This window comes from Lipophrys pholis, assembly GCF_963383615.2.
Source record: "Lipophrys pholis genome assembly, chromosome: 5".
NCBI classification, from domain to species: domain Eukaryota; kingdom Metazoa; phylum Chordata; class Actinopteri; order Blenniiformes; family Blenniidae; genus Lipophrys; species Lipophrys pholis.
Window position 1 is genome coordinate 26,656,749 of NC_137628.1, and position 23,886 is coordinate 26,680,634.

At 45.0% G+C, this 23,886-nt stretch overlaps 1 protein-coding gene across 1 annotated transcript in view; it reads left to right on the forward strand.

Annotated features, from left to right (window-relative positions):
- fat1a (FAT atypical cadherin 1a) overlaps positions 1-17,183 on the forward strand; it is an 80,715-nt gene extending 63,532 nt beyond the window's left edge. The window contains 14 exon segments of the mRNA XM_080464650.1: positions 135-349; positions 1,726-1,863; positions 2,065-2,208; positions 4,004-4,201; positions 4,852-5,448; positions 5,849-6,071; positions 6,148-6,279; positions 6,400-6,557; positions 7,988-8,456; positions 8,999-9,152; positions 9,332-9,442; positions 9,712-10,355; positions 11,467-11,604; positions 15,505-17,183. Of these exon segments, the coding sequence (XP_080320776.1) occupies positions 135-349; positions 1,726-1,863; positions 2,065-2,208; positions 4,004-4,201; positions 4,852-5,448; positions 5,849-6,071; positions 6,148-6,279; positions 6,400-6,557; positions 7,988-8,456; positions 8,999-9,152; positions 9,332-9,442; positions 9,712-10,355; positions 11,467-11,604; positions 15,505-16,166 (3,983 nt within the window). The 3' untranslated portion in view covers positions 16,167-17,183.
- The last annotated feature ends 6,703 nt before the right edge of the window (positions 17,184-23,886 follow it).

The window sequence follows — 23,886 nt, forward strand, 5'->3', positions numbered from 1 at the left end:
ATGTATGACAGTGACTCCTCTGCAAAATAGTTCTGTAAATATATTTATGTGTTCAAGAAATTAGTAAAATTAGAAATTCCACTGCTGCCTGCAAAGTCTGCCTGCATCTATTCTTGCCGTTTCTTCGTCCTTAGGTGACATCTTCGTGATTGAGCCGTTGGACTACGAGGCCTCCCATGAATACTACATCACCATCGAGGCCACAGATGGCGGCTCGCCGCCACTCAGCGACATGGCGACTGTGAACATCAACCTGACTGATGTCAACGACAACAGGCCCGTCTTCAGCCAGGACGTGTACACAGCCGTCATCAGCGAGGACGCGGAGCTGGGGAAGACCGTGTTGGCGGTGAGAATGCAAACAGCCTACTACGGGACACATTTGTATACAGCAGGTGCTTGTTGTGGGGAAATAAGCCATAATTACTATAAGACTGCATGTGGGGCGAGACATATTTTATCCCCCCCCCCCCCCCCCCCGCTTCACTTTCCTCCAGCTAAATCTGTCACTCGCTTCACCTTCTCACTCAGCCGTCGGTTTACTCCCTCATAGCTTCTCCTCCTTCGCTGCCCATTACTCACTGAATACACCATCGCATATCTGCACCTGTGGCAAATCACCATCTGGTGGAGCAGCTAAATGAGGACTGATGCTCTTCATGCTCACTGCACGCCTGTTCCCGTGCACTATCTGACACACATGCTCAAACTTTAATTAAAAGACACTTGACTCATTAAGCTCCCATCCTTGATAAGGCATTCTCTACCTTTTGTGAATCAATTTTCCCTCCAATCCATTTTTATCTGCCGAGGCAGCCCAACCCCCTTTCCCTCGCCTCATAAACCCCCCCCCCCCCCCCCCCCCCCCCGCTGCTTACGGCCATTTTATCTGTGTGTCTAATGTACCTAGAGAAAAATTATCCATCAGAAAATTAGTTTTTAATATCTGCCATTCCCTCATCCTTATAAATCTTTACTGTCGGCTGATTTCCCCGGGGATCCCTCTCAATATGTGACAGTTGGTGGTTTGAAGACTTTCTGTGTGTCCTGTGTGTAGCTTTACGTGAGCTCGAGGTCGATTGGAAGGCGCATTAGGTCGCTGACATCTGTGTGATACTGAGCATGTGAAGCTATTTTCATCAGCGTACTTCATAGTCTTCATATGTAACAGAGACTGAGAATCCAAAAGACGATGCTCAGGTTAAACATTAAGTTACACTCCAGCAAAAAGAAAGTTCTGTTTGCCAGTGGTGCAGCATGATAGTTTCAGGAGAAAGAGCCGAGATGCAGACGCATGGGTAACAAAATAAAATAAAATATATTACTTGAACAAAAAAGAAAGTCCAAATGGAAAGAGCACAGGTGGCATATCAATCACAGATAGAAGGATAAAAGTACTCACTGGGAAAATGGGTACTAAGACAGGAACTGACTCATGGCAGCTGCACACTGTGTCATCCCAGATAAAACACAAGCAATCATGATGTCTCTTCTTGTGACATAGGAAGATTTCTGTTTACATTTACCAGATGTGTGACGTCTTTATTTAGGAAGCAATTGATCTTTGTAAAAAACTGAGTGACAAAATAAGTTTTCAGAGCCTGTTATATCAGTTTTATGTCATATGACTTTGTCTTAAAGATTGATTGATTGATTGATTGATTGATTGATTGATTGATTGATTGTATGATTGATTGATGGCTGTAATGTTTGATTGACTCAAAGGTTGTGGCTGAGGATTTAGACGGGCCTTCTTATGACCATGTGCGATACTCCATTGTGGACGGAAACCACGGCAGCCCCTTCACCGTCGATCCGGTCAGAGGAGAGCTTAAAGTCGCCCGCCAGCTGGACAGAGAGAGGGTAAGAGAGAAGAGCAGACACAATGCTGACTGTTCACATACAGTTTAATCCACCGTGGAACTAATTGCAGTCTATGCAGAATCCAATCAGAGTCATGTCAGGCCTAATAGGGAGGCTTGTTTACCGATCTCTGTTGCATTATTGCTTACAAAAGCAGCACCGCCTGTGTATGGTAATTCTCCTCTCTCTCTTCCCTGTCAGACATCTGGGTACACTTTGACGGTGGTGGCCTCCGACAACGGGGTGCCCTCGCTTTCCAGCAGCACCGTGATCAACATTGACATCTCAGACGTCAATGATAACCCGCCTCTTTTCTCCCAGGCCAACTACAGCCTCATCATTCAGGTGAGAGGGATGTAAGGGGTCAGTGCTGCTGACTGATAAGAGGCGGAGCGAGAATAAAGTAGATGGAAAGAACGAAAGGAGAGGAGGGAGGTGCAGGGCAGGGTTGCTGTGGACACCGAGAGAGGGATTAACAGGAGGAAATAATAGGAGAGCATGCGACTGGAATGTCAAGAAGCAAGTGGGAGGATGGAGCTGGAACAGAGGTAAGGAGAAGGGAGGAAGAGGGGGAAGGCAACAGAATTGAAAGGCAGTCGCTGCATCTTAAGTATGAAAATGCAGATTAGGGGTAGAGGCAAAGGACTGTAAAGCAGGAGAGAGGGAGAGCGGGACCATGTAAGATACTAAGCTGATAAAACCTGAAGTGGAGGAAAGCGCTGTAGGGATGAGAATGCGGAATGATAAAGAGATTCACCTGCATTTCATTTTTGAAGATCAAAAAAACAATTTCTAAAGGTAGGGTGGTAGACGATTAGTTTTCAAGATTCCTCTCTTGTTTATAAAACTGTAAAGAAAAGAGAGAATTTGAAGAGATGCTGTGTGGAGGCATGGCACACACTGCAAACAGCGCCAGCACTTCACGATGAAACATCGTTCTGCCTCCTGACTGCTTGTATTTTACCTACCGTGGAGCGTTGATCAAAGTACAGTACAACTTCTAACTAAAATGGGACAAAACACACACAGAGCATCCACATACTGTACGAATCCACCAGGAAGCTCAGTAGTTTTTTTTTTGTTTTTTTTAAACACTCTAGAATGAAAGTGAGTTTTGAGTGGGGATTTCAAAGAGTCAACAGAAAGGAGAGATCTGAAGCCCATTCAGGGACAGACGAGCAACAGACAAAGCACTGACAATGAAAGTGACAGTCTCTTTCTACTGTTGCTCATCAGGAGCTTCAGTGTGGCCAAGCTGCTGGTCAAGGACAGCTCACAAACACCACAAACCACAATGAGGCTTCTCCTGCTCACACACAACGTGCTGATGACGACTTAGTCATCGTCTGTTGAGCTTGTTTGCTCGATGCCGTTCAGACCGTGACGTACAGGTGCATGGAAGTTGGTCATTTTCCTCCTAATATAATCCAAACTGTATTAAACACAGACTTTTGATCCTTTATAATCATAGCCATGGAAACCAGAGAAAGGAACTTCTGAAGAAGAATTGGTCAAAGTTTACAAAAAGAGGCAGAAGTACGTCGTCTTTTTTTTCTTTTTTCTTCGGAGCTACTTTCTTCTCTCAAAGCAAAACTTGGAGCTTCACATTGAAGTCTCACATCTTTTAAGGCGTTTCAGTGCGAGGCAGTTGTTACACATCCTGGCGCGAATGTTTTGTTGCACACCAAAGTGCGATTGTCACTGTCACACTTGCTCTGCAGCACTGCGCTCGGTTCCAAAAATTACACAGGGTCCACCCAAAAATGGAAGGTTCTTTTAGGCACTGTGAGATTTTTCAAAGGGTCGCTCAAAATTTCGACCTGCCGCTAGCCTAAGAGGGGAGCTCAAGCAACAACTGAAGTCGATGGGATTTTGATGTGCAAATCTCATACTTTAGCTGTAAAAGCTTGTTTACTGGTGGAGATACCCTGTGCTCCATCACTTTCATGTCTTATTTATAAATAGATTGAAGGTTTTGTGTTTGCCGTTAAGAGGTTGTATCAGCCAGTCATTGTTCTGGCTCCGCAGTGTTGTGCGAGTGCAAATCCCCTTAAACGCATTAGTGATTCAACAGCTCAGTGAAGAAACTGCCTCCTCTTGTCACAAATATTGAAGAACACACTTCTGTCGTGTCGCGCAGGAGAATCGACCACAAGGCACCAGCGTCCTTCACCTCACTGTAACCGATCGCGACGCCTCTCACAACGGGCCGCCCTTCACGTTTGCCATCGTGGATGGGAACGAGGGCGATGCCTTCCACATCAATCAGCAGGGAGCTCTGGTGGCAGCGGGAGCACTGAAAAGGAAAAGTAAAGAACAGTACCTACTTCAAGCACAGGTGAGTCACGGAGCCAATGAGAAACCTGAATTGAGGGGTGTATTGATTTAGCCGTCAAGCCAGAGCGACCTGAGCCATTTGCCCTCCTTCTTTCCCCTGCCTGCACCTTTTCTGCCATGCTTACTCCTTTCCCAATCTAGTCAGCACTCCTCTAAGCAGTTCTACTCTCTGAATCTCCCAAATGTTTAATAGCTTGAAGCCTTGCAAGCATTTCCACATGAGAAGTTGATTTAAAATATGGGGAAGCTGCTGCATACCAGTGCTTCTCACAGGAGCAGCTTAAATAAGACATTTGCTTTGATTTGGCTTGATCACGTGTCACCTCAGGAGGAAAGAGAAAGAGAGAGAGGAGAGAGAGAAAAAGAATGTGTGGGCAGATGGGATATGAAATGTAAGTGCGATGTCTTGTTACACACAAGAAGCACACTCACTCTTGAGTCATCGTTTATTTTCTTGCAGAAGCGATGACCATCCCTCTGAAAGTGTGACGGAAATATCTTATAAACGTTTGGTTGGCTTTAATATCTAATGTACATACTGCACGCCAACACTGTCAAAGCGGGATATGAATACTGCAAGAGCTTGATTGCCCTCTGCTGTTGGGAAAAAGGTAATAAGATTAAAGTTGTGTTTCCTTCCCTCACACTCAGGTGTCAGACAGCGGGAAACCTCAGCTCTTCTCCACTGCCTTCATTAGTGTGCGAATAATCGAGGAGAGTGTGTACCCTCCGGCTGTTCTTCCACTTGACATCTTTGTGTCCACGGCTGGTGACGAATACCCCGGGGGCGTCCTGGGAAAGATCCACGCCACCGACCAAGATATCTACGACACCCTCACCTACAGCCTCGCCCCGTCCTCCCCCTCATCCACGGACGAGAGCGCCGCTTTGTTTTCGGTCTCAGCCTCCGACGGCAAAGTGATCGCCCTGCGGCCGCTGGACGTGGGCCACTACCCTCTAAATGTGACCGTGACCGACGGGCGCTTCACCACGCCCGCTGATGTCACCGTGCACGTCCGGCAAGTGACCCGTCAGGCCCTGGACAACTCCATCGCTGTGCGCTTCGCTAATATCGCCCCTGAGGAATTCGTTGGGGACTACTGGCGCAATTTCCAGCGAGCACTCAGAAACATAGCTGGGGTGAGGAGGAGTGAGGTGCAGCTTGTAAGCCTGCAGCCTTCAGAGCATGGAGATCTCGATGTCCTGTTGACCCTTGAGAGATCGGGCAGCCCCTATCAGTCCCAGGAGGTAAGGCCTCATGAATTAAAGAAATAGACTTACTGATGACTTACAGCTTGTGCAAAGTAGATTGATTCAAAAATGTCAAATATTGCTCAAATTGACTAAAATCCAACACTGTTAATCCCTTGTGAAATCATGATCCAGGACACATTTTATTTCCAGACTTGTAGAGCAGAAACTTTGGAATAACACATAGCTGCATGAAAAGAGTCTGAAGTATCAAAATGGTCTCCTCTTAATTGATTAGTTGCCTCTTTTCTTCCAGCTTTACCCTTTAAATATCTTTACGCATTCATCATTTATCAAAACAGTTGATTAATTTTCTGTGGATTAGCGGAGTCCTCATTTTCAGTGCTAATCCCCTTAAAATGGAGTCGCTTGGTATTCATGTTTCAATTTCCCCCAGGTCGTCTTTCGTAAGCTGAACTCCTCCGCCGCCGTGATCGAGGAGATGACGGGCGTCCGCATCGTGCGCGTGGTGCAGAAGCTCTGCGCGGGCCTGGACTGCCCGTTGCACTTCTGTGACGAAGTGGTCTCTCTGGTTAAAAACAGCATGTCCACCTACAGCACGGCCCGCCTCAGCTTCGTCACGCCGCGGCACCAACGGGCCGCCACCTGCCAGTGTGAAGGTACCACTGCACCTCACACACTTCACACTTCATGTTCTGTGAGATGGTTACTCAGTGGAATTATTTTGCTATTTAGGAGGCAGATGTCCTGTGTTGAACACCCTGTGTGAGAGCAGTCCCTGTCCGGAGGGCATGGACTGCGTGGCGGATCCTAGAGAAACTGTGTACAGTTGTGTGTGTCCTGAAGGCAAAAAGGGAAAATGTTCCGGTAAGACTCTTTATCTGCGACCTTGAATTGTTTGATCTATCGCTACTTGCTCAAAAGGCAGTGGTTGATGTCTGATTGTGTGTATTTACAACGCTTTTTGTCCGTGCTGCTCCTCTTCAGACGGCCAATCGCTGACGTTCAGCGGAAGCGGCTATGTGAAGTACCATCTGATGGAGAACGAGAACAAAGAGTTGATGAAACTTTCTCTGAGGCTCAGGACCTTTTCCAGCCATGCCACTGTCATGTACGCTAAAGGGACGGACTACAGCATCCTGGAGGTGTGTGTGCGTGTGTGCGTGCGTGTGTGTTTGAAAACAATTCAATCAGAATTTTCATTTCTAAGCTCTGCATTACTGCCCAGCTTTTCTAAATCAGAAGAGCTTAACATGGATCTGACCCGCAGTCCCTGGAGACCAGCTGGCAGTTTGTACCAAGCGACTGTGCTGCAGGGTTCAAAAGAGTCACTTTAAAACTCCTTTCACATGAGGGCCGATGGGAATGTGGTGGTGGGTCAAAAAAGAAAAAAAAACAAAAACCACACACACGGGAGCTATTTTAGTAGTGGGAGGGTAACAGACAGCAGTTTTCCACACATTCCTTTTCTCGTCTCGTCTGGTGGAGCAGCCTGAAAAGCCCAGCTGGGTACGAGACAGATTCTGTTCATCAGGCTGCCTTATACAGCTTTCAGTGTCTTGGATCAGCAGTTTAAAATGAAGGGGAACGGTGTTGTTTTAATCTGAAATTGTTATTGTGTACTGGTATCAGAGCCATTTTTTAAAATATATATATATATATATATATATATACCACCAAACTTGAGTGATGGATGGATGGTGCTCGAGCCATTACCACCTGACAATGGACAAAAGGCGAGATACATCCTGGGTAGGTCATCAGTCCTGAAATCATGTTCACACCTACTTGAAATTTAGTCTTCATTTGTGGGAGTAAAACCGAAGATAAACCCACTCATGCACAGGCAACATGCAAACTCTGCCCATAAAGGCTCTGAGCCCTGAATGAACCTGAGATTTGATCCATCCTTTAATCAGATCATGCAACTTCCTGATCCAGTTGTGGTGGGGTGGGGATGTGAGTGGGGGCTCTCTGAGTACAGGAGCCTCCGGCATGATGAACATTATTACAGTTGGTTCCTTTAAAGTAGCCATCACAAGGTAAACCTACTGTATGTATCCATTAAATAAAATGGATTTTTTGTAAAATACAAAAAATATGACATGTTGAAAAAGGTGTAAAACTCGAGTTTTTAAGGTTTTTGTATGAGATTGTTGTCGCTCATAAGAATGACGATGGAATGGAAACCGCATCATTTTTTCATTTTCCAAAAGATTTGGTAACGTCCTCAGTAATGTGAGTTTCACTAAAAGTCAAGTTTCACCCCTTTACACAGAGACGGAGTGTTTTTATTCTCGAAAACACTGCACTCTGCCTAATAATTCATTGCCTCCCAGCTATTGTCATTTACACAAACAGACAAAACAATGCAAGTTTGCCTTTTTCATTTGAAAACATTCTTGTACAAGGAGAACCACCTCACATCTCTCTCTGTTTTCCTCTTGCGATTTCGCAAAGCGGAACAAAAAGATGGCTATTCTCTAATCTCTAATCTCTAATCAGCGTTAACCTACTAGCAACTACCAACGAGCAATTTCGTCTAAGTTTTCTTCCCTCTGTGTCCTCAAATCAGATTGTGAACGGCCGCCTACAGTACAAGTTCGACTGCGGCAGTGGCCCCGGCCTGGTGTCAGTCCACAGCGCTCAGGTCAACGATGGCGAGTGGCACTCCGTTTTACTGGAGGTGGACGGAAACTACGCCAAACTTGTGCTGGACCGGGTGCACGCCGCCTCGGGCACAGCGCCCGGAACGCTGCGCACCCTCAACCTCGACAACAGCATTTACTTCGGCGGTCACGTCCGCCAGCACGCCTCCGCTCGCCACGGCCGCAGCCTGCCCATCACCAACGGGCTCCGCGGCTGCATGGAAGCCATGGCGCTGAACGGCCAGGAGCTGCCTCTCAACACCAGGGCGCAACGGGCTCACGCCGTGCTGGAAGACATCGTGGACGTTTCTCCGGGCTGCGCGCTCGCGCCTGCTGAGAGCTGCTCCAGCAACCCCTGTACCAACGGAGGGAGCTGCACGTCACTGCCTAATGGAGGTACAAGATATCTTACTTGGACTAGAGTTACATTTCTTCTCTGGTTGCAGTATTTCCTGAGTATCTTCTTGAGTTACACAGTTCCTGAGCTGCTGTTGCTTGTAAGTAGAAGTAGGATCCATTTTTCAGCTGAAGAGGTGAACCAGGCTTTTAGCTATCGAAGTCAGGCCTATAGTTCTCATTTACTCTGCTTTTTAAGTATGTTTTATCATAATTCACCCTGACTTTTTTTCCCCTCGTGTGTTCTCACCGTGTGTTAATTTGCAGTTGTTGCTGTTTGCTGTTGATGCAAGCTCAACACTTCTACATCTGTTTCACATTAAAGACCTGCGAGTGGTTCGGGAGGGGTGGGGGGTGGGGGTTATTTATTTTACCATCAGCAGAAGGCTTTTTGTAGAACATCTGGAGGATGTTTTTAGTTTCAAGAACAGCAGTATACTTGGGGGGAAAAAAATTAGCTGTCACTTCACTGCTGTGGAATTGAGACCCACAAAAAACATCCACCTGCTCTGTGTCACTCTCCGTCTCTCTGACTCCCCCAGGCTACTTCTGCAAGTGTCCCGCCTCCTTCATGGGCACACACTGTGAGATCGCAATAAGCCCCTGTGCATCCAACCCCTGCCTGTACGGTGGCACCTGCGTGCCTCGTGCGGATGACTTCTACTGCCAGTGCAGAGGGCAGTACTCAGGACAGAGGTACACCAGTGCTCCATGAACGCTGCTCGCCGCATGCAGCACTGCTAAGGAAATGAGTCTGCATGAATTGTGATGAGAGATGGCTTTTACAAAGTCCTTCTTTTGGCATCTTTGTAGTGAATTATCCCCTATTTCCTTGTGGAAATTGAAAAGAGATTTTATAATGATTCTGTTTGCAGGTGCCAGCTGGGACCTTACTGCAGGGACAACCCCTGTAAAAACAGCGGCAAGTGTATTGACAGCCTGGACGGTCCCGTGTGTGAGTGTGAACCAGGCTTCCTGGGGGACCGGTACGTCAGTTTTAGTGGATTCAATGAATCAAAATGTTTCTTTTAATACGTTTCCAGAAATTGAAGGATCTCATTTGTTGTAAATTTAAAGCTTTTCTCTTCGTCTTAGTTTTTAGACAAATTGGACATTTGTGTAGAAAGGAATAGTTTCTCACTCATGGCAAACTTTGTTGACTATTGTTGAATTTAAACTGCTAAATATACAGTTAAACCTGGCAAAAAATTATATTTTGCTATTTTAATCTTCCGGCCTTCCTCACTGTGTTTAGGTGTCTGAGTGACATTGACGAGTGCACCAAGAACCCGTGTGCCAACGGCGGCCAGTGCCAGAACACATACGGCTCCTACAAGTGCAACTGCTCACTGGGCTTCAATGGTCCGATGTGCGAGCTCCGGGCCGAAGTCCGCAACGAGTTCGTCTCCACTTCCTGGAACATCGGCCTGGAGGAGGTGATCGGAATCGTGGTCTTCGTGTCCAGCATCTTCATACTGGTCCTCCTCTTCATCATCATCCGCAAGAGGGCCTGCCGCAGCAGGTCCAAGAGCGACGACGACGACAAGCGTCCCGGCAGCTCCAACGTGCCTCACTCCTTCCTCCAGAGGCCTTACTTCGACGCCAAGCTCAACAAGAACATCTACTCGGACATCCCGCCTCAGGTGCCCGTGCGCCCCATCTCCTACACTCCCAGCATTCCCAGCGACTCGAGGAACAACCTGGACAGGAACTCCTTCGAGGGCTCGGCCATCCCGGAGCACCCCGAGTTCAGCACCTTCAACCCGGACTCTGTGCACGGACACCGCAAGACGGTGGCCGTGTGCAGCGTAGCGCCCAACCTCCCTCCCCCTCCACCCTCCAACTCCGTCTCAGACAGCGACTCCATCCAGAAGCCTAACTGGGACTACGATTATGACAGTGAGTTTGCAAACGGAATCAGCTTTTTCTTACTGCTTCACAGTGGATAATGACGACACTTAACAAGCAGATGTTCGTTCACTGTGGGAATATGGCTCATTGGGTGCCTTCAACATTAGAACGCTGCACATGCGTACACACGCACGAGGCTCAACCGGAATTTATCGAAACCAGGAGTGAGAGTCAGAGTCATTTTGCTTCAGGGGCCTCATAAAGCATTCTTTCATCTCAGTTGGGGCAACCAGTAAAAACTTAGTGTGACCTTTCAATGAAAGCAATTTCAAAATTAGTGCAAAGAAGTGAAAGCACATTCTTAAGCGACAAGAAGGAATGCGGGGTTTTAGAAATTGAGTGAAACAAATAAACCTTCTTATTAAACATCTAAATGTACCTTTAAGGCCTGTTCAAAGTTCAACGGTGTATCTGAAGATCAGAATAATGATTATTTACGGATAGTTTCTCATCACGGAAACTCAAACATTTTGTTATTTAAAATGCAGTCGTATAGATTTTTCTTTGCTGCAGCTTTTCAGGAGGTCTGTTTAATGATGTCCCAGTAATGACTAACTTGGTTAACTTTCACCCCAGATGAAGCCATCAGTCTGGTAATCAAAGGTCGTAAAATACCTTTTTATTACTGCACTATATATTTTATACAGGCCTGGTGAGGCTTGGCTATGAACCGAAACTTTGCAACCACAAGGTGGCAACGGCAGCTTTCTCTGTAATTTGTACAAAATGACGTTGGTCTTTCCAGGAAATGTGTTACCGTGTTTGTGGGACATTATAGGACATTAAAGGCGAGTGTTACTAAAATCTGCTCTTAAAAGTTATTTTTTAAAACTTAATCCCTGTGAAACTGTTGCAGGGTTTGATGTGTGAAGGCAGTTACCTCTTCCAGCAGTGGAACGACCTTTAGTTAAACACCAATTTGACTATTTTAAATGCAATGTGGACACTTTATTGGCATGTATCTGGTTCACGCCTCGCAAGCAATTGACCTGGGAACTTAAGGTCTTTAAAAGTAGATTTGGTTCAGTGTGACTTGCGTCATTTAGCCAATTGATTTTGGACTCGTTGCACTAAGCTCCTGCTGCGCTTCCTCTTCTAGCTAAAGTGGTGGATTTGGACTCGTGCCTGACCAAGAAGCCGGTGGAGGAGAGCGCCTGTCATCCCTACAACACCAGAGGCAGCATGTCTGAGGTCCAGTCGCTCAGCTCCTTCCAGTCAGAGTCCTGTGACGATAACGGTACGCTCAGGGGTTAAATCTGAGGGTCAGGCCTTCTCGTATCATTTATTCGATTACATTTTAGTTTTTCCAGAAGTCTTGATAATCAATGCACGATAAAACATATTTATTGAAGTATATGTGCAAATTGCGGTTCTGCTTTTAATTGCCTTTACGTCCCAACAGCTGTTGACAATAACCTTGTTTCGACTTTGCAGTATCATAGTTGGAATGGTTCAAACGTGCGCGTCGTCCTCCCCCACTTTGAAAAACCATGAATTTAGCTACCAAGACAGCATTGTATTTTCTAACACGTAAATCAATGAGATGTCATTTTCGGATGTTTGTGAACAGCTATCCTGAATTGTTTTGTGCAATCAGCCTGCAGGTCTTTGCAACTGTCACATCTGCCTTGTCGATTTTAAATGCTAACACTTTTTCTCTGCATGCTCGGAGCGGGCGGCCCACCAGTGGCTCAGCGGTCATGTCTTCTTCTCTCTTTCTTTTTGCTGCGGGGCCTCAGCTCCCATATGGATCAAATCAGTCCACAGATCCAGAACACGGTTTTAAATAGGGGGGGGTCCGACCTGTAAGTCCTCGTTCACTACCGGTACAGACGGAAGCAATCGCTGTACTGCACACTGTGTGATTCTCCAGGGATGATTTTGTCAAAAGCAAAACATCCCAACCTTGTTTTGCTTCTGTTCTGCCCGGCTCCCAGTTTTACCTGAGTTCACCTTCAAAAGGAGTTTGATGACTTACTCAAACAGCCGTTGTCACTGCTTTGTTGATTTTGACGTTTTTTTAACTTTTATTTACCAGCATGCCTTTTCTTCTCCTTTTTCTTTTTTTGTTTGTCTCTGTTTTTCCCCCACCCAAAAGAAAATGTAGATACGAAAGGATGTTTAAAGCAAACATCAAGGAGAATATCACAGGGGTATACATGCAGTTTGTTTTATTTTTTTCTCATTTCGCCTTCATTTTACACTTAATTACCCTCTGTTACCACTGGGACTGTTCTGCTCATAAGTCATCAAACCTTCATCTTTTCCTCTGAAAATGAGGCTCGAGCTCGATTTGAATTAGAATTGGAATTTGCTCGGGACAAGTAAAATGGTGTCCTCCCTCCACCGTCCCGTTTTTCCTCAGTTTGTTTTCCAAACACACGCTCATCCCTGAGCGCAGGGTGGGAAATGCGCTCATATCTCTGGGGAATTTCACTGATTCTTCCATCTGTACCGTCAATGGCACCCGCCAGCATCTCAGTATGTTGTTGTTGTGTGTGTTATCTGGCACGAACAAATCCAGTCCCTAACCCCCCCCCCCCCCCCCCCCCCCCCCCCCCCACAACACCCTGTCAATCCCTCCACGCACACAAAAACACAACCGTGATACCGTGTTGCCTCCCGTCATTGTCTTGTGCCCAGCCATTAAACCCGCCTCAGACATTTTAATGCAGCAACACCAAAAACAAATGTGTCTCGCATGAAGGACGACGACGTCTGTGGTCGTGTTGCTTGCGTTGGCGTCACTCCCACCACCATGTGTTTCATGTTTTTTTTTTTAAATTTCTCTTTCTTTTCAAATATTAAAAGCATTTTCTCTAATGCTCAGTCTCCCCCCACACACACACACACACACACACACACACACACACACACACACACACACACACACACACACACACTCCCCTGCCGCTCACAAGCCTCCATAGTGACAGTAATCCACCTTGTCAACTCTGTTGTTGACACGGTGGAAGGAGAAGGAGCCTCTTCCAGCTTCCATCTGCCAGTGCTTGTCCTCGCTGTCGTGATGTGTTGGTTTTTAGTTTGTTTTTAGAACCAGCTGCCATTATCTTACACTGACAAGCCTCATCCAACCCTGACGTCTTCCCCTCCTCACATCCAGCCCGCTAATTAAAAAGATATGCAAATACAGAATTAACCAGGCTGCTTATATGTTGCCTTCTGGCCTTGTTATTGACCCCTCCCACCTTTTGATTACACATGTCAACAAGTCTGTTTAAGAAAATGGCAATCCTGTTGTGAGTTCAGTTACCTGCCTCTCTTGTCCTCATCATTTGCCCTTCACCACACCGCTGTCCTCATTTTCACTCATGTTCTGGACCGATTGTTACTTCCTATCAGGTTTTAATGACTTTCTCTTTCTCTCCCTTCCCTTCTTCACCTTATAAGAGTCTTTTTTGGCTCATGATCTCAAGAACCCAAGAGGTGACGTTTCCTTATTCATCTTTGTGTGCCTGGTGTTCGCTGGTGTTCCCACCCCGATCTTGCCCCGATCCCGCCCTCAGTGGGTCTCAGCCCCGGCACTGGAGACTCTTCTTCTGCCACGTGTGGCTCGGATGTTCCAGCACACCTGACACCAGTGACGGGGCGCCTCCAGGCTTCTCTGGAGCTTGAAGGCGATCTGTGGTGATAGTCAGGTGTGCTGGAGCAGGGAGACGGCGTTTCGAGTGCCAGGGCTGAGGAACACGGCTGTAACCACTAACTCAAACGTCCCCGAGTCCAAACCTCCACAGCTGGTGTGTCTCTGCACCCAGCGGAGGCCGTATCGTCATAAATTAAACTAAACAGGAAAGGTAAGGAAATATGTGTTTGGTAGATTATTTCTTATTACGATGCTTCTTAGTAATAAATCTTATACAATGTTTTTTTTAAAGAGTCCACCTCTGTAAGGATTCTGCATTTGTGGGATGAATACTGTTTGACTTTGACAGAGAAATTAGATTTTTTTTTATGGGTGCAACTCAAGTACTCCACAAATGCACAGTCCTCACAAAAGGAAAAGAAAATGTGAAATTTACTGCGAGGAAGCATTGTTACATTTACTCTACCAAACACAAATTTCCTTCGTTTTTCTGTTTGGTTTATGTTAAGATCCCCAAAATATCCTTATTGCATGGCTTTGGTGCTGTGACCACATTGGTTAATATGAAAAACGTTGTTGCCCGGTGACTAACGGTATTCCTGTTCTATCATATATTTGTGCGTGTGTGTGTGTGTGTGTGTGTGTGTGTGTGTGTGTGTGTGTGTGTGTGTGTGTGTGTGTGTGTGTGTGTGTGTGTGTGTGTGTGTGTGTGTGTGTGTGTGTGTGTGTGTGTGTGTGCTAGTTTTCCGTACATCTTCACAGAATAAGAAGACATTTTAAATGTAAAAATTAAATCTGCATTCTTCTGGTTATCATCTTAAGCGTTAAGTCTTAAGCTTCATTTACAGTGCTTTCTGCTGTTCAAATACAGTGTTGAGCTTCCTCCCCATCTTCTAAGTGCTGAAAGCCAAATGTATAGGACTCCTTTCAGGCCCTTAAAATGTGAGAATTTTGCTGTTGGTCTGTGGCTTTAGCAGAGTTTTCCCCAAATGTTAATCAGTCGTGGGAAAATATTCACTACTACTCAGTCGCAGATTTGTGTCAATGAATAAACATTTTATTCATTCATCACATGAAAAAACTATTCGCATAGATAAAAGTATTTAAAATGGATAACTTCAAACAAAATGGAACTTTTTGGAACATTAGAACAAATTCAAGTTATGACAGTTTGTCACAGAATGGTCAGTTCATAACACGTGTAGCTTCGTGTCGGCCAGATCAAATTACTGTGGTGCCTGAAAATACAACTACAGAAAGAGCATCTGCCAGTGCCGAATGGAGTATATCTTGTTTTTCTTCTTCTTTTTTTTTTAAAGTTTGTGTGACGAGTGTCTGCAGTATGTTAAGAATCTGTTGACGAAGCATTGTGAAGTTGAGTGTGCAACCTTGTTGTGTTAGTGTAACTCTGACCTGTGTTCCCCTTGCATGGTGTGGGTTTTTAACATTAACATGGCAATATTTGGTGAATGTGTATGAATGAGCTTCGCCACACAGTCCTGACTGTGTGTTTGTGTCATCGTCTTCCCACAGGATATCACTGGGACACATCTGATTGGATGCCAAGTGTTCAACTTCCTGGAATCCAGGAGTTCCCTCAGTATGAGGTTGTGGAGTCACCCGCTCCTCTGTACAGCGACCCGAGTGCCATCGACACCGATTACTATCCCGGCGGCTTTGATATCGAGAGTGATTTCCCTCCGCCGCCAGAGGACTTCCCCGCCAACGATGACCTGCCGCCGCCACCTCTGCCGGAGTACAGCGACACACTGCGGCCCCTCGGTAGAGACTTGGACCTGCCGGCGGCCGGTCCAGGCGGCGTGCGGCAGCGCCCGGCCCTGCCCCAGCTCTACAGCCTTAACCAGTATCTGCCTCAGCACTCCTACCCGAGTGACGGCGGCGATACGGAGGGGCCGGGCGCCGGTTCCACCTCCGCCACCATCACCCCAGCTTCCACCATGGGCGCGGGCGGCTACAGAGGGGCCTTCCCTTTAGGGTGCAGTCGGGACTTTGATTCGTCAGCCCTGGACAACATGTCCATGTCTCTGTACACGTCCACAGCCTCGTGCTCGGACATGTCGGCGTGCTGCGAGGAGTCCGAGGTCATGATCAGCGACTACGAGAGCGGTGACGAAGGCCACTTTGAACGGCTGGCCATCCCGGCGCTGGACTCCCAACAGCACACTGAAGTCTGACACTGGATCCAAACAAAAGTGCCTGAACCCACAGCTACACCTTACCCATCATACTTCGGCCACACTAAATACGCACACACACACACACACACACACACACACACACACACACACACACACACACACACACACACACACACACACACACACACACACACACACACAATGACACACACGCACACACAAAAAGATGTGTAATCACACAGGGGTTGTTGAGACTGGTTGTGACGGCCATTAGGCTGAGACGGCCCAAAGAAGCTGCAGGAGCGACTCCGCGGCCTCTTCGCGTCTCCTCGGTCCAACTCCGGCCCCGATGAGTTGGCGGTGCCATTGCTTTAAGTGACTGTCATCACACACAGGAAGTGGATTGTGTGAAGGATCAACATTTCAGTGTACAACAGGTGAAAAAAAATAAAAGCATCATGAGAAAATACAATAAAAGATTATATCGTAACAATATCCTTTTGTTTTTAGAAACCAAGCAAAATGTTTTTATACAAGTCCTCATGTTCAGTGTAAATTTCAATGTACAGTTTTGATTTCAAAGTTTACTAGGTTTTGTAGATATTCTATGCTTTTATTTTCGACAAAAAAGAGTTAAATGGTGTGACATTATCAGCCTTACTGTGCTTACATTCACTGAAAAAAAGAAACACTTAAAAAAAAGAGATAAAGAGAAGAGCGTGGCTTTTCTGAACACAGTGTACTCGTAAAGTTTATCGTCTCTTGCTCATTTCAAAAAGGGTCTTCAATGAACGACTGCATATTATTGTGTTTTTTTTCTTTCTTTTTTTTAAAATTTCTTCGTTTGTTTGTACATTTTGACTTTGGAACCTCTTTATTTTTCCACCAAGAAAATGGGACCCAATATATTTATAGTGCGGAGTTATCCATGGACACGTGACTTTTTCAGGTGTCTGTGTGTGTCTGAGCAATGCTATGGTCTTGTTAAGGTTTTTATTGAATACTGCCACAAGCTCACGCTTTCCTACTGGCAATAAATTATTCCTAAAAAATACTCCCAAAATTCTGTTTGTGTTTATTTCCTCAGATATTCACACATTGATTAAGGACTTCGTCCAAACCATCTCGGTTATGGCTTTGTCCAATTCAAGGTCGCGAGTCAATGAAGTGGATAACTGCTCATATTGGGTGAAGGCAGGGTGTACAATGGTCAGGTCACCAAACACAAAGAAACACACGCTCATAGTCACAGCAACAGATTAGATTAGATAGATTTTTTTTTCTTCCACGGAGAACCCAGAAACCCAATAACATATTTGAAATTGGAGATTCACACACTTTTTTAACTGGTTTCTGAGTTTTAGAAAAATTTGTGTTTACACAACAATGCTTTGAAAACAACGTTTATTTATTTACATAGAAATGGCAGAGATGCTAAAAACAAAGTCAGCTTGCCAGGGCACTGGTTGGCACTGTTGATTGTTTTTGTAATGAAAACACACACATGTACACAGAGAATACTATATACTATATACACTATAAACACTAACAATGGCTTGTGCACGGACGACAAAGTTGGACCGCTATTAGTGACTCGACTATAAAACTGCCAAGTCATGCCACTCTGGAGGCCGCCATTGTTAGTGTTGGTTCACTGCCTCATGTGCACAAGACGTATTTACTACAGCCGTGGTGCACATGTGCAGTGGCAGCGTTTCAGAAAAGTTCCGGTTTCCACATGGACGGAACAAATTTCAAAAAGTTCCACCTTTGAAGCTGTTTTCTATTTTCACTTGAAAACCTTGTCACATAAACGGGAGAGTGTTAACCATTACGCCTTTTAACCGCATCACCAAAATTCAAATCCATCCTCGGGTAAACACTTTCCAATATTTATTAACAGTGTATAATCTGTCATCTGTCGTGTATCAAAAAGACAGACTTGTAATTTGACAGGGGCAAAATTCAAGAAAACCTTTTTTTTTTTTTTTTTTTTTTGTGATAGGAAGCATTATCACACCTATTGTCTTTGCAGTAGACCTGCCACATTCTGTCACCTCCGCCTCTGCTTCTTTCTTTTGGATATTAGTGGAGAAAGTCAACCCTGACAGGCAGAGCTGCTGGCTTCTTATTTGCTTGAAGCGTTGGTCTGGTTTTGGACTCCAGTGGATCAACATAAACTTTTACGTCAGCATTCGTGTTGTCATGAGACCTGCAGCTCTGGTGACCCCGTGACCCCACATGAGTCCTGTCGCTCCCCACCAGCAGACTCAGCAAGACTCTGCTCCTCTTCAAGAGGCGTTTGAAGGACATCTGTGACAGCTGTGAGAGATGCAAGTTCACGTTTAATTCTCCGAAGTGACGCAGCTCCAAGAATGAATACGACATAGGTCTGCTTCGAGAGCAGGAGTGCATTGTAATGCTGAACCTTCAGAGGGTGTTAACAGGAAGCTACACAGACCTGTGCATTAGTACAGTCATACTTGATATGCCGATCACTCATAAACGTTATGACACATGAAGTCAACAATATTGTTTTGTTATCTTTGTGGGTGTTATAAACAGTATTACCAAAGTGCAAAGGTTTGAGTGAGTTTGTCAGGGTGGAAATTGTGATTAGGATGACGAACACCTCCATAATGAGGAATGGTACCAGGATCAGAGCCAACCAAGTCTCACTCTAAGCAAGTTATTCTAAGTTCCCATTTGAGTCCCACTGATACTAAAATACACAAGCGTGTGCTACTCACATGATGATGGTGCCAGATACCACAGCACACGTTCAGAACCTAGTGAGGTTCACGCCTCGAAGGGCGTGTGCTCATTAAATAGAAGTGATTATAATGTTATGACTCATCGGTCTATGAGTCATAACATTTATGCAACATGATTTGCTTAAATGTTGAAGGTGTTGTCTTTATTGTTTTTGGCGTATAAAGTTTGTGCTCGTGGGTGAAACGTTAAGCTGTGAGCTTTTAAGAGCTTATTCCTCAAAGTTGAAGATGCATTAGCAGGTTCAAAGATGATTCATTCACCAATACCAGACAGACGGCGCAGTCGTTTTTATTATTATTGCAGCAGAAATAGGTTTAACTTACTGCATTCCGCAGTCCAAGTTTTGCATATGGGCACTCCACAACCCAAAAGTTTCCAAATCTGTCACAAATCGAGCATCATTTTGATTTTGTTTTTCCATAAAAAACTACATTTCTATACTCTTTATAGAAATATACAGTTTATTAAACCTGATACAATATTGCTTCATTTGCACGTGTCTTGAAAGATTCCAAATTGAAGAGTTGAAGCAATAGCATGTTAGTTTGTTACAAGACTGAGACAAAAAGAAGGTCTGGAAGAAGCTGGCAAAATACCAATACTAATATATCATTCATGCACAGGCCTTTTTACAGCAACCAGCAAGCATGGGTTTGAGTTGAGGAAGGAAGCCCCACAGGAAGAACATATAAACTCCAACAGGAAGAACATATAAACTCCAACAGGAAGAACATGTAAACTCCACAAAGAAAGGCACCTTGTGGTACTGCACTATTATATATAATAATAATCACATCAAATGCGAGTATGTAATTATTGGTTTTTAGAATTCAAACAATGACACTTCTGTGCATTAGGTGGCAGCAGTGACTCATTGTAGAGGAACGTCCAGCTCTAAGGTTCTCTGGGGTTTTTTTCAGTCACTAAATGCAAAGAGCTTCAGGATCTGTTGTGTTTATCTGTCAGTGTGTGAGATTTCTCATTGGAATGACGACAGACTGGAATCTGGATTCACAAGAGTGGAGTAATTAAGAATATACAGTAGTTAATAAAAATATGTCAAATGCCAAATGATCCATGACTTCCCATCACAACCTGAAATGGAGCTGCACAGCTTGTTTAAGCTGACCTCACAGTTCGTCTACTTCGTGCCTCCAGGTCGTCTCACACGAGGCTGATGAACTAACACGGCCCTCCTACCTCCAGGCCCCGCTCCGCCGCCACAGCACTCTGTGATTTCCCTCTGTTTGTCTCTCCACGCCACACTAACCGGGTCACGGCGCCGCGCAGGATGGACTGTTTTTCTTCCTTCTCATTCCTCGTGGGGACTCTGCGGCAGAGAAGCGACCTTTTGACTTTGGGCTGAGTCGCTCCACGCAGGCCGCGACAGGCCGGCGACTGTCAGACACATTTCTCCTCAGCCTCCCTCTAATGAATCAGATCATGTCAGCAGCATGAGAGCAACCGCTCATTTGGAAATGACAGGGGAGCAGTTTTCCACTGCTGGACTCAACAGAGTGCTTAGTTTTGTTGAGCACAACTTGACTGAAGCAGCAACATCAACAGTAGAACTTCCTTTAGGGTAGAAATAATAACATTTTATTAATGTATTAAAGTATCTTTCATGTGTGTCACGAATGTAATCACAAACAAAATGAATTGCAACGACATAATAAATGTTGCAGGTTCACTGGCTGCCGAGATTTCAGTTTCAAAGTAGAAGTTTTGATTGCTATTATCTCTGGACAACCTAGAATTCCTTTATTGTGGAGATACAGTGGTTAAAGCTCTTGTCTCACAGAGAGAAGATCTGGGTTCAAATACTGGCCAAACCTTTCTGTGTGCAGCCGAAATGTTACTTGTGTGTGTGTGTGAGTTTTCCTCCAGGTACTGTGGTTTCCTCCAAAAATACATGCACGTCACGTCAATGATTGGTGATCCTAAATTGCTCATAAGTGTGAATGTGAGAGTGTGCTTGTCTTTAGTTTCGGTTTAGAACTTCTATTTCTATATAGATAATCTATAGCTTTAGGGGAGGAAACAGTTTGTCTCTTGCACACACGACAAATAAGTCAACCGAAGGTGATAAATTATACCAGACGACATGTGTAACCCTCCCACATCTACAACAGGAAACTGCAGGTTGAATATAAAGCTACTGCACCCCCCCCCACCCCCCCATAAGAAAAAAAGATTCTGGATGACTTGCTGTGATCTTCCACAATACAAGAATTTTTCGTGTCGTCTTATTTTTTGAATGCAAATAGGAGTGTTTCTCCATACTGACATACAAGCTTCTGCAACATGGTTTCATTTCAAATGACTTTGCATATGTAATGCAGAAAACATGTGAAAGCATTTATAACTGCCGTAACATTGTTTTGTGGGACGACACATCATCAAGAGCACGGTGAGAATTTCAATTGATTCTGACAGAAAACCTCCCAGTAGAGTTTCAGACATCCATTCATCTTTTATACCTATTTCATCTGGTCTAGGCTCGCGGGGAACTGGATCATATCCCAGCTGACACCAGGCAAAGGACAGGGTATGGTCCAGCTTCATCACGGTCACCATTCGACAGCAATCTCATTGGATTGTGGTGAAAAGCTGAGACCCCCCACCAGGGAGAGGGAAGAGATATAAACCCATGGTTTGGGATTTTAGCCAGTAACAAATTGAGAAATTGACTTCGAATCATATGTTGCTTGATATCTACAGATCCAGAGCTACAGGCAATTCATTTAATTAATCTCATGACCGAACATTTACCTGTACAGGAAAACAAAAACAAAAACAAAAAAAAAACCAAGGCAAACTAAAGGACAAACCTCATCACTCTGGTTCCATCCACTTCTTTTACTCATCCGTCCATCCAACAGTAGATAAATGGGAATTCTTCCTTGATTTTATCAGTAAAATGGCATTTACGCTTTTTTGACAGATTCATACGTCTTCTTGTCTCAATTTAGTTTTATTATCATATTACATTTCTTTTTTCTTTTCTTAACCTTTTTCTCACTTTACATTTTCACATCACTTTCTTCTCACGTCACTTCCTTTATTGCTTGTTTTTGTCCTCACATACCCTCCTGCTCTCGTCCCTGCCTTCCCTTCTTAAGTCCTTATATTGTCTCATATTCTACAACACAGCTAAATATTATCATTCTCCTCCCAACACTGTCAGAAATAACAGGTTGGACTTTCACCAAGAGGAACAGTTTGGCTTTAGATTTTGAAAGCAGTTCATGTTTGTTGGTCTGCGTGTGGATGAAGCCCTGCCTCCTCGCTCTTTTAGCGGCCTGCTCACTCCAAGACAATAAGTCACCTGCATCCGGCTCCAGTTTAGCCGTCAGTCAGAGCACGATGAAGGTGACATTTCTCAACGTATCCCGTCATTGAGAACGGTTTCCTTTTCCCCCATCAAATTCTTAACGAACCAAAAACAGTTTGTTTCTTTACAGTTCAAAGGCTTCACATCCAAAATAAATTCCTACTTTGAGCTAAATTAACTTATTTCTCACCTGTAGAGGGGTGAGTTCAGAACAACCCCCCCCCCCCCCTGGTTCCCTCTCTCTGTACAAAATATCGGCGATGCTCGGACACATGGATCAGCGTTTGACATGCAAAGTGATGCAGCTCCTCGGTTTGTAATGAGATGAACATACATCCCCTCCTCCAGCACCTCCGCAGCCACTCATGTGCTCCTTCATCTCATGCTTGATGGATCCAATTAACTCTGGGAATGGGCACCAGGTGTTTTTCCTCCATTAAATAAATTAAGACTTGCGGTGCCATTAATGCATTATTCATATGAGTGTGTGAGGCGAGCAGCTCTGTGGGGCTGCACTCATTAGCTCTCACTGGGGGGAAATGCTGGGAGTTTGTAGTGTGGCTCAACGACCACAAGATGGCAGCATGCATCAACTCACGGAAGGTGCAGGATGTGAGCAGGGTGATTCAGGGGGACCTAAACGAGAAAAAAAGAAAGTCTCACCCAGAAGTTCCTTCTGGCAGAATGAAGGAACACAAATCAGGATGAAATTTCGCACAGTGCTGACATGATTTGTCCTTTCAGGTTTGTACAGCAAAGATAACGTCGTCGTCTGTCGCTCAAAAAGAATAAAAAATAAAAAATCGATGTAACTATTTCTTGCCTGAGTCATGTAGAAAGGTCAGCGCTTCTTTTCAAAGTACACCATCCATAAGTGTTTAATCTTGTAGCTGTGCTTCCTGTTCCCTCTGACATGAGCAGAAAGCCACTCCTGACATTTATAAGATTACACATTCTTCCCCTCCATCTGTTACGTCGATGTCAGTCATAAAATGGAAATGTCATTACAGAAACAGCTGTCTGGGAAAGTTTCCGACAGTGAGGGCACTAATCCAAAGTCTCTGACAGCACAATTAGTTTTTCATCAATCACAAACTTCCAACGGTAATTTGCTGTTTGCGCTGGATGTGTGCACAAGCTGAGGCTCCACGTACGACATGTAAATATCCTCCACCTAATATCAAACGACGGTGAAAATACAAGAGGCTTACGTTGTCTTCAAAGATGTCTACAAGTACAGAATAAACCGTGTGAGGTTAAAAGCTAAAACAGCCCGCTCAGACTGCATCTGCATAAAGAAAGTCTGAGCTGTTATTAACATCGACCCCCCAGTCGTGCTTCTAAGTCCGAGTTGCCACTATTTATAAGTGTTGAGCAGCAGCACATTAGTCGACAAGTCATCAGCTCCACGGAAACGTGGATGAGCTGCAAATGTGTCCAGCAGTGATCCTGTGACCGGACACTAATCCCCGCTGTGAGCTTGGGAAACTCCTTCCACTTCTGTTCTGAATGAAATAACCTCACTATTTAACTCAATTCCCCACTCAGCTTTACAGGCGTCAGTGCAGCTTGATCAATTTCCCCTGGTCCAGCAGTGAGATAAAACCAGGAGCTACAGTGGGAGGAACTTCTTTGAGTCTTCCTCAT